The 10,860-nt window shown below is 56.8% G+C and overlaps 1 protein-coding gene across 1 annotated transcript; it reads right to left on the bottom strand.

The window, feature by feature from the left end:
• Positions 1 to 5,287: 5,287 nt before the first annotated feature.
• TMEM125 (transmembrane protein 125) lies at positions 5,288 to 8,561 on the bottom strand. The gene is made up of 3 exons (XM_068537923.1): positions 8,436 to 8,561; positions 6,991 to 7,140; positions 5,288 to 6,746 (listed from the first exon to the last, which is right to left on the bottom strand). Exon 3 carries the CDS (start codon positions 6,602 to 6,604, stop codon positions 5,945 to 5,947), a length of 660 nt encoding a protein of 219 aa, XP_068394024.1. The 5' UTR covers positions 6,605 to 6,746; positions 6,991 to 7,140; positions 8,436 to 8,561; the 3' UTR covers positions 5,288 to 5,944.
• Between the last annotated feature and the right edge of the window lie 2,299 nt (positions 8,562 to 10,860).

Below are 10,860 nucleotides of genomic sequence, written 5' to 3'. Positions count from 1 at the left end.
GGTCTGTCCTCTGCCCTCATGCGTTCCCAAGGTCCACCCGGAGGGGCTGCCCTGCCTGCAGTTCGGGGCTAGGAAAGAGCTCGGCTATCCCCATTTTCACATCTTCTTGGGGACTTGAGTCAGAACCTCGGAGGGATCCAGGAGGAGGTAAGGGCGCAACCCCAGATTAGAAGTCACTTTTCTGAGCCCAGCACCAAGAAGGGTTGGCAGGGAAGGCTTCCTCTCAGAACCTGCTGTGGGTGGCAGGAAACTTGGACCCTGAGAGCGGCCCTGCTGGATTCCCCTGAGGAATGGTTCCCACTGAGCTCTGCATGCCTGGCCCCAGGCACGAAGAGGGAGCACCACCTGGGTCCACAGGTTCAAAGGCCCGGGGATGCTGGAACTGCTGGGAGGCCTGGCACTCAGCCAGGCCTCCCTCTGGTCTGCCCTCCTCTGGCTTCAGACCCTGATCCCAGCCCATCTCTGCCCCCGGCCCTGCACCCTGTCCTTACCCCTCAGCAGCTGGCATCACCTTCTTTTCCCAGGGAGCCCCAACCCAGACCTGACTGCAGAGGACAGCCTAGCTTCCTGGCTGCCTCATCCTGCTGCCCCCAGAGTAAGGCCACATCCATTGTCCTTGTGTGGAGGCCAAAGACAGGGGTCACACAAGCCACGGACATGAAGTTGAAGAAGCCCAGCGGAGCAGTAAACTGAGTTGAGAGCACAGACTATCTGGATTCAAATCCCAGTTCTGCCATCTACCTGCTGTGTGACCTTGGGCAAGTTACTTACCCCCTCAGCGCTCCAATTTCTTCTCAGTAAAATGAGGATCATAATAGTACTTGCCTCACACAATTTTAGAAGGATTGAATGAGTGACGTGTAAAGTAGAATGGAGCAAGCATCTGCAAGTATTAGCCATATCTGTATGGGCACCGCCAGGGCAATTGCTCCCCAGGACAGGTGATCAGTCTTAATCCTGAAGGAGGAGCTCGCCATGCCTCCTCCTCCTCACTCTCTCCCGGCTGGGATTTGAACTTCTCTGTTTCCCAGGACTCAGGTCAGAAGATCCAGTTCAGAACAGCAAAGGACTTGAATTAGAAGTTCTGATGCTGTAGAATATAAAAATAACGACAACAATAACAATAATAATACTGATGTGTTAGCACTTCCTGACAACCGCCCTGCTAGGCAGGCACCCCATTTTATAGACTGAGAAGTTGAGGCTTAAACAAGTTAACTGCAGCGTGCCTGCTTCACTCAGCAATAACGCCCTTATCTCACGTCTAAGTCACGATCAAACAGACCCAGTGAAGGAATCTCCTGGTAGCTGGACTTGTTCCCACCCTGCCTGGGCTGGCGCCCCTCTGCCCCGTGTGAATGGGGGCCGAGAAGTTCCAGGTTTGGGAGAGCAGGCTGTGAGGGTAGAAGTGGTATGTCCCATCCCTGGCTGGGGAGGGGACCAGAGTGGGCCGGTCTCTGCTATGCCCAGGGCAGTCTCACAGGTCCTGGGGAGCAGTCCAGAAGGCAGTCCAGTCAGTGTGCAAGAACTGAGCTTGTGTTGGTCCCCCGAGGCCTGGAGGAAGCTCCTCGAGGGGGGCCTGAGGTCTCAGGAGGGGTGTGACTGGATATGATGGAAGGACCACCTGGACTGGAACACATTTGGAAATTTCAGGAACATGTTCTTCCAGGATCCAGTATCCAGGTGGCCCAGGAGGAACATGTGGCAGGTCTCTCTCCCTCCACCTCGCCTGCCGCCCAATGGGAGCTTCTAGGAGATCCAGACCTCTCTGTGCCGTCTCCATCAGCTCCTCTTGTCTTTTCCCCCAACATCAGTTTAGATTACAGGGCCCTCTATGGCAGCTAGTATCCTCAGCTTACCTGCCCTGTCATGTCACCATTACACACTCCAGGTGACACTCCAACCTGAGGCCTGCATCCCGCCCTCCGCGTGCTGTTGAGGAACCCCCCCTTCGCTGCCCCCATCGCCCAGGCCGTGCTTCCGTTCCTGCCTGTTCTCCAGCCTCCCGCGGGCTCTCAAAGCCTTCAGCAACCTCGCTGTTTTCTTGGTCATTCTCGGCAGCAGCTCCTTAAAATGGCCTCTGCCTCACAGAGAGAGTAGTTGTCAGTTTCCTGCTACAAAACCCACAGAGCTTCCTGTCCATTCTTCCTTCTCTCCTATCAAAATAGCATCGTGAGCCCAATCCCTCCATTGTGGGCTCGGATCCACCCTCCCCGCCTCCCCGCTCAGGGACTTGAAGACTGGCCTCTTCTCTGCCTTGTGTCTTCAACTTCTCTTTCAATCAACGTGGACCCATCACATCTGTCCCATCCTAAAAAAGCTCCTCCAGGGAGTTAGTCACAAAGACCTGTCGGTCCCACCTTCTGAGCATCCATCGAACCTGTCCTGTCTGACTCTGTCCCAGCAGCCACCCCCTTGTCCGAGCCGCGTCATCTCGCATCTGGAGGTGGCATCAATCCACCAACTGATTTCCCTGCCTCCATTTTTACCCCTTCCAATTAATCCTAATTGTCTTAAAATACAATTCCGGCCAGGCCATCCCTCTGCTTACAATCCTTCACTGGATTCCTCTTGGCCTTAAGAAACTGTGCTACCTGCTAGGGAGCCTCTGAAACCCGGGAGGGGCCCAGGGATCCCCCCAGCCTCACCCTTGCCTCTTGCCAGCTGATACTCCATGTTCCCACCACCCAAACCTTCTGTGGTTCCTCGAAGGAACCAATTCTTTTGTCTCTGGGCCCTTCTGCTATTCCTTCTTTCTGGGATTCTCTTCCCAACCTTCTTGACCAGCTGCTTCTCATCCCTCAGGGGCCAGCTGAGATGGCATTTCTGGGGCTGTTTGATCTTTTTTTTTTTTTTTTTTCCTGCTAAGACCAATCCCAGCTTCACACTGCAGCCCGCGAGTCCCCAATCCTATTCTGCTCAGAGTACTCCCCTAATTAAAATCTTTCCATGTTTCTCAGTGTCCCGAGGACAAAGTCCACATTCCTCAGCTGGGCTGACAAGACCACTTGACAGACAGGAGTAAAGGAGGCGTGATTTCACAGGAGCAAGGTGGAGGCTTCCCACCCCACGACTCTTATTTTCTCATGGCGAGTGAGGGAGGCCAAGTCTGCAGAGAGCAGTGTTGGGGGCTGTGAGGGGGTGATGTGGTGGTGTGAAGGGAGTGGAGAGAACTTGAGGGCTCTGTGGGAGCAGGAGCTGGCCGGGGAAACAGCGTAACTGGTGAGCCGAGTTTCAGACCTGGTTGAGGTTGGTGATGGGGAATCATGGTGACACCAGGCTGCCCGGCTGTGCAGATTTCTCTAGTAGCTGGTCGGTGTGAGGGTTTATCCAAGGAGGGGATTTTGCTGGGAGGGTGGGACCAAAGGTCAGGGGGCTAAGTTGTTGAGGACTCTGTCAAGGAGTGGGTGACATGATGGGTCACAGAATCTGAGCCAGATAGGAGATGAAAACAGAATGGGCTGCTTTAGAGGGACAGAGAGAGAGCAGAGGGGCCAGTGGATGACTGGTTGCCATGGGGACCAAGATGGGGTTTAGTGCACAGCTTTGAGCACACAAGCTGGAGGTGGGAGGTTGCGGGGTTGGCTTTAGTGAATCAGGAAGTATTAGCATTTCCGCCCCACCTGGGCCTCCACCCAGCTCCTACCATCCTTCTCATGTTGTAGCTGGGTGTGTACATGCCGACTTCCACTGCCCTTTGGAATAGGTCCACAGTGTCCTCTGTGGGCATTAACCATGCTCCTCATCTGGCATCCTTCCCAGGAGAGCCTGACATGGGCCTGGCCTACAGTAGCTGCTCGTCTAGACATTTTCCTGTGTAACTCTTCCCCCCTCCCAATTTTCTGTGTTTCTGTTTTCCTTTAGTTTCTTAAAAGAAATATCGTGAAAGAGTCTAACCCTGTCTTAGCTGAAAAGAAACAGGATTTATCCCTGTTTCACAGGAGGAAGAGGCATTCTGTGGTCCTCTAATGGCCCAGGAATTGGGTGATAGTGAGAGCTCCCTCTTGGGAGCCCGGGAAGAATGAGAGTTTCTGGGGAAGACAGTGCGGGGCCTCAGGAGGGAAAGATTCAGGGCCATCAGCGGACAATGGCCTAACTTCCCTACCCTTCCCGGTTATAGGTGGGTCTCACCAAGCCGAGTTCTTCATCCGCCCATCCACACCCTACTATGTGCCCAGGCCCGTGCCAGGACCCCCCGTGGTGGAGTCACGACAATGGTGCAGCGTGGCTGGCTCGTGGGTGTGTTGAGGAGAGAGGGAGGCCTGTCGTTTTGGGGGGTCTGCACACTAGCCTGCATAAGCAGGGGGGAACCTCGGCACCTGAGGTCTCTAACCTGGATGCTGGGTGGAGGGTGAGACGGGGACCTAGGTCAGGGTAGAGAGGAGAGGAGCTCACATTTGAATATGTGGAGTCTGAGGTGCACGGAATTCCCAGTGCACTTGGACTTGCCCTATTCTCTCTGCTCACGTTTCTCCCTCCCAGGCCTGGCAACACCCTTTCCCTCATCCGTCGGCTTAGTGTTTTCTCCAGGAAACTGCCTTGATCTTGGCAAGTTGAAAGCAATTTTCTCCTGTCAGAGCCTCTGTAGCTCCACATTTAACACCTCCTAGGCAACACGTCCGTCTAGCTTCCCAGCCTCTCTTGGTGTCCCCTGTGGGGCTTCCTATAATCTTCATTTTGTGAAGCAGCAAGTGATGAAACAGTAACTGGCGCTCTTGGGCGCTCCAGTGGACCTCTGTCCTTGTCACACAGGAAGTGCCCCTGCATCCAGAAAGGGAGAGCCCTTCCAGGGCTGACCCCAATCAGGCAGGTACTCTCATGCCCAAGCGGGCGTCCAACACCCCTCCCGTGCCTGGAAACCCAGAGGCAGGTCAGCCGGTGCTGCAACTACACAGAACAGGATGTTCTGGTTTCAGAGGTGGGGTTAGGAGCTGCAGCCTCCAGAGAAACCAGGCGATAAAACCCCAATACTTCAGGCTTCATCTGGAACCAGCACATAAGCAAATGAGGACTCACCATCCTCCCTGCCCACAACACCCTCTCCCTGGGACCAGAGACGCACTACCTTCCTGAGGCTAAGCATCCCCTCATCCCGTCTCCCCTCAGGCCTCCTAGTACCTATGAGGAGAGACCACAGGTCTGGCTGAGGACACCTTCAAGGCACCTTAGGTCAGCCTGAGGTAGGCACGACGTGTTCCCTTTGGGAGGGGTGGCTGGGGGGGAGGGGAGGGGAGGGGGAGGGGAGGGAAGGTCTCTAGGTGAGATGGTGCGATAAAGACAATACCACTAACAGCAGCCACCACTTTTATTGCACATCTGCCGTGTGCCCGGTCCTTCTATACATAATGTCATTTGATCCTAACAATTGATGACAGTGACCATGACGCTCAAGAAACCGGGGCTCAGAGAGGTTAAACCACTTGCCCAAGGCCCCCAGCTGGTGAGTGGTAGAGGGGGGGACTGCAGCCCAGGACTGTCATGCCGGAGCCTGTGTTCTGTCCACTCTGTCACCATTCAGTCTCCTTGATAAAGGGGCTCACTGGCGCAGTCTCTGGGGCGGGCAGCAGCCTCTCCTGGGGAAATCCCTGACAGGTGTTACAGGGCAGAGTTGCCCTTGAGGGGTGTTAGGGATACGGGCCAGGGATCTTCAGGGATCCCAGACCCTTCTCTGCCTAGAGGCCCCGGACACAGACAGGCAGACTGACGGTTCCACGAGCTCCAAGGAGAAGCAGTTCCCTCCTTGTGACGTGGGCGTGTGGGTGCAAGTCGGCCCCTCATCACAGTCACACGGTCCCTCAGAGGGCTGGGCAGTCCTGGGGGCACCCATGCAGTCACTCTCCCCTTGGTGCGTGTGCGCACACGTGTTGGCACACACCCTCACTCGCGCCTGGGCACGGCTCTGTAGAGGCTGAGGCGGGTCGCGGGAAGGAGGGCCCGGGCTCGGTCAGATGAGGCTGGCGATGCTGGACGTGGTCTCGTGACGCTGGCCAGCGGACAACCGCCCTGAGATGCTGAAGACGCTGCCATTCCCACTGCGGTCACTGCGGGCGGAGGGGGCGGCCGCACGGGGGCGGGGACAGTGTCCGCTCACGGCCACCTGATACAGCAGCAGGCCCAGCAGGAAGAGCGCACCTGAGGCAGCCAGGGTGACGCCCACGAACAGCATGGCGGCCAGCGGCCGGGCGGGGGCAGGGGCGGCGGCCAGCCCTGCCAGCGTCAGGCCGGTGACCAGCAGCACCAGGCCGCTGAGCAGCACCACCAGGGCGTCGGCCCCGCCGCCGCTGCGGAGCAGGGCCACGTGGCGAGGATGGCGGATGCAGTTCATGTCCTGCACGGCCGAGCTCATCAGCTGCTTAACCAGGACCAGCAGGGCCAGCAGGCAGAGCGCTGTGCCCACCGCCAGGCGCCACTCGCCCGAGCGGCTGCTGGTGGAGGACAGCAGGGCCACGCCACCCGCCCCACAGCCCGCCACGAGGCCCACAGCCACGGCGAAGCAGAGCGCGGAGCGCCGCGGCTGCTGGGACCACCACAGCTCCACCTGCTCCGCCAGCACATCCGGCGGCAGCCCCCGGCCCGGCGGGGCCTGAGCCTCTCTCTCAGACATGGCTGATCTGGCACGAGTAAGGGCAGAGGGCTGCGTCAGGGGGCAGAGGTACGGATCATGGCCTGGAGCCCCCACTACCTGCGCGGCAGCCAGAGGCCCAGAGTCCTGTTCCTCGCATGGTCCAGGGGATGGTCACCATCACCTGCAGGGGGGAGAATCACACTTGCTATCTCCCCGGCCCACCTGCCCCTTATGGTCTCTCCTGGGAGCCTTGGGGATGGTCCCTGGGAATCCTCCCATGTCCCCTGCAACCAACCCCCCGGCCCCCAGGAAAACCTCCTCCCTAGCACTGCCCCCTCGGGAATGCCTCTCCAGAGATCTCAGGAGAGCTCCCTCCACCCAAAGCACCCTCACCCACCCAGGGAACCCCCTGCCCAGTCCCTGACCTCTCTGGCTCTGGCTGTCTCAGTTGCCTGTCCCATCCCGGCTGGCCGAGGGAGCTGGTGCCACGGTGGACGATGGGACTGGATGGAGACCCAGAGATAAAGCCTCATTCAGGATCCGACTCACATGGCCTCAGCTGTCACCGCTGGCTCCTGCGGGGAGGGTTGTGGGGAGGGAGGGGGCTTATGACTTAACCCTTCTGCAACCAGCTGGCTGACTCTGAATCTTCTCTCTTTGGGCTGCGACTCCTTCTCCGCGAGTCAGGATCTGACCCCCAACACTCCATCCCACCTCACAGGCATGGCTGCTGGTTCCCAAATCCCTCTCTCTCTCAAACCCAGATCTCCCTCCCAAGCTCCAAGACCCGTAAGGCAATTGTCACCTTGATGTCCCACAGGCACCTCTGATGCAACAGCTCCCAACCCAAGCTCGTCATCTTCCTGCAAACCCACTCCTCTCTCGTGTCTCTCCCTTGTGCATGTCACCTCTGAACATTTCTCCATCCCACTCTCTGCCCTCATCCTCCTGCGCTTCAACCTCTCTCCCCTCAACTTCCTCACTGGTCTTCCTGCTTCCCCCACTCTTCTCCCTCTCACCGCACTCCCATGCCATCCTCCTCCACGATTTCTCTAAAGTGGTACAAAGGGAAGGAGGGCTTTGGACTGGACCCCCAGCTGCAGTCCCTGCCACCGTGGGTACGTGGGCGAGGGACCTCGCAGTGGTTCCTCATTGAACACGTCCTCCAGAGGCCAGTCAGCGTGACTCCTACTGGGCAAAGTACAGCAGCCCGGCCCCTGCCCTCAGGGAGCCCCAGTTTATAGCAGGTGTGTTCCTGTGATGAGTGCTGGCTGTGGGTTAGTCAGAAGAGGGGCTTGGGGGAGGTCAGAGAAGCCCCTAGCAAGTTCACCTCTTGGAGCTCAGGCTCATTATCTGAAAAGTGAGGACGATAACTTTTATCTTGAGGGGTGGGGGCGTTAAAATCTCCAGGTCAGAATTCCGGTGGGAATTCTAGGGCCCGCATAGATGCCCAGAGAATGCTTTCTGAATAAAAGAACACAACATTCTCTCCTCCCATTTAGGACGGGACACCTGCTTTATATATAGGACGCAGGTCCTGGATCATTCGGGACTATGACTTCATGGCTGTACGTGGGTTACACCTCTGATGAGGTGTCCGTCTTCCACAATCCCTCAGCAGGGGTTGCCCGGCACACGAGGTAGGAGGGGCAGCTGCAGGTGCCCCCAAGGGAGGTGGGGGAGGGGCCGGGGGAGGGGCCCTGGAATCAGTCCCAGCATTCCCCAGGGCTGTGACTTCATGGGTCTGAAAGTGCTTGCACAGGTGTGCCGGCACCATGGGGCCAGGCTGGGGGTGGGGTGGAGGCGCTCAGGGGAAGAGCCAGTGGGAGACGGTGAATGGTGGGGGTAGGGGGGACCACGGGGCACTCACAAGAAGCCTGGAGGTGCTGGATCCGATCTGAGCAGGCAGGGCGGGCAGGTGGGGCACTCCAGCTCTGTTTCCGGGGAGGCGCTTCACCTGCCTGACCTGCACCTGGGTGAGCTCAGGCGGGGGGGGGCAGGGGGAGGAGGATCAACAGGTGTTTCCAAGGCAGGGCCTGAGCCGATTGGCTGACGTGGCGCTGCTCCTTCTGCTGGGCTGAGGCATTCCTGGGAAGGGAGGGGCTTCTGTCTCTTGCTGTTAGGGCACGAATGCAATTTCCAGACCTGGGCAGCAGGAGGAATGTTGTCCATCTGCCCCAGAGCCCAGGCCTGAGGCCATCCCCCAGCTCCAACCCAATTTAGCTTTAGTTCCAGCCTTAAACCCAACCCCAGCCCCAGCTGTAGTTTCAGACCCGAACTAGAACTCCTAGCTCCAACCGAGGCCCCTACCCCACATCTCAGCCCCAACCCTGAATCTCAAATCCCAGCCCTGACGCCCCAGCCCCGACGCCCCAGCCCCATTTTTCAAATCCAGTTCCAGTCCCAGCCCCAGATCCCAACCCCAAATCTGGCTTGAAACCTCAGCTCCAAATGCTGGAATTAGATCTTAGATGGCAGCCTCATCCTTGGCCCCAACCTTGACCCATGTTCCTGAATCCAGCCCCCAAATCCCGACTCCAAGCTCAAATCCTGCCTCAGCCCCAAACTGCAACACCAGCTGGCCCCCAAACCCAGCCCCAGTACCTCGATCCCTTGGTGCTTTCCCCTGGGCCGGAGCCCCACAAGCCCCTAGCCCATTCTCCTCCAAAGCCTCAAGGGCCTGACCAAGGTAGGTTTGCCCCACGTTTTGGCTCCCCTGAGGAGGCAGGATTTGAGTGCACAGGGAGGAGGGGATAAAGGATTTTCAGGTGGGAAACAGGAACTCCCTTGCTTAAAACACTTGCAGAATAAACACTTCGGGATAAATGCCATATTCCTTTACAAGGCTCACAGAACCCCTGCCATCCACAGCAGGCCAGTCATTTGCCCCTGGCCCCTGCCCTCCAGCCAGAATGCCTGTCTTTCAGTTATGTATGCTCTGCACTGCTCTGCCCTTCCGCTTAGTGTTTGAACTCAGAGTTCTCTCTCCCTGGGATATTTACCACGCCCGACCCCCAGCCTTGGTCTGGCTAACTCAAATTCTTCAACTGAGATGTCACCTCCTCCAGGAAGCCCTCCTTGACCTCTAGGCTGGTTCAGGTGCCTCTTTGGGGCACCTATGGCCCCCATGCTTCCCCCACAACTGCTCTTACTGCATGTGCTGTGATTGCCCTATTTATTCACCTGTCATCCCCCACTAGATGTGTGGTTCCCAGTGGGTGCAGGTTTAGTGCCCGTTTTGCTAACCCTCATGACCTCAGCAGCCAGCACTGTGCCTGGCACATGGGAAGTATTCAGTAGACATGTGTTGAATGAATGAACGTGTGAACTGCCAGATGTGGGGCTACGCAGGGAGCTTGTGAGAGGAAGCTGGAAAGGCAAGTTTGGCTCAGGTGGCACAGGGCCTTGAATGCCTTGGTGAGGCATTTGGACTCATCTGAGGTACTCATGGAGGGTTCCAAAGTATAATGAGGACATGGCCAGGGCTCTGCTTCTAACAGGCGAATCTGGCACCACACACTACACGATGGGCAGGTGGCGGGGAGGCTAGTTGGAGGTGGTTGTCGCCTGGATTGACCCCCTTGTAATGCCTCCTGCTGTCTCTCCTTTTGGTGTGTATGAAATAGACAAGAAAAACAAAATCAAAGTTATCTTTCCATTATCAGCTCACAAAATAATTATGCTGGACCTGTCCATGCTTCTCTTTGCTTTGCTCGGTGGAGATGATTGGGGGCCTGGTCGTAACTCTAGAGCAGCACCGTCCAATAGAAATATAACACGAGCCACATATGTAATTTTAAAATGTAAAATCGTCTAGTAATCATGTGAAAAAAGTAAAGAAAAACAGGTGAAATTAATACAGTGAAATTTTATTTTAAGCCCCAAATATTTTCATTTTAATACGCAAGGGATTGAGCTCTTTCAGTCTTTTATTTCGTCTTGAAAATTCGCTGTGTATTTTATGCTTACAGTGCATCTCAGCTCAGACTAGCCACATGTCTAACGCTCGCCACGTGTGGCTTGCAGATCCCTTACTAGATGGTTCTTCCCCTCAAGGAGAGGTAGGGCAGGCTGGATCTTGGGGACAAACATGTGGGTTTGCCACTTTGCAAAGCATTATAGAGGCGTTCCCTGCCCTGGGGTGAGCGGGGAAGAAGGGGCCTGGCAGGGCTCAGTGACTGTGTATTCCTCTTGCCCCTCTGACATTTATTTTCCTCCTGGTCCCAAGGAGGGACCGGTCCCAGCCAGACCCATCCAGGGTCCAGCTGTCCTGGATAGAGCTGGGCGGGGGAAGT

Source organism: Eschrichtius robustus, chromosome 3 (assembly GCF_028021215.1).
Source record: "Eschrichtius robustus isolate mEscRob2 chromosome 3, mEscRob2.pri, whole genome shotgun sequence".
Lineage (NCBI taxonomy): Eukaryota > Metazoa > Chordata > Mammalia > Artiodactyla > Eschrichtiidae > Eschrichtius > Eschrichtius robustus.
The sequence above is the reverse complement of the archived record's forward strand: the minus strand, read 5'-3'. Positions and strand labels throughout refer to the sequence as shown.

Excerpts from the sequence above, each read along its gene's own strand:
- TMEM125 (XM_068537923.1), bottom strand. The coding sequence starts at position 6,604 with ATGTCTGAGAGAGAGGCTCAGGCCCCGCCGGGCCGGGGGCTGCCGCCG.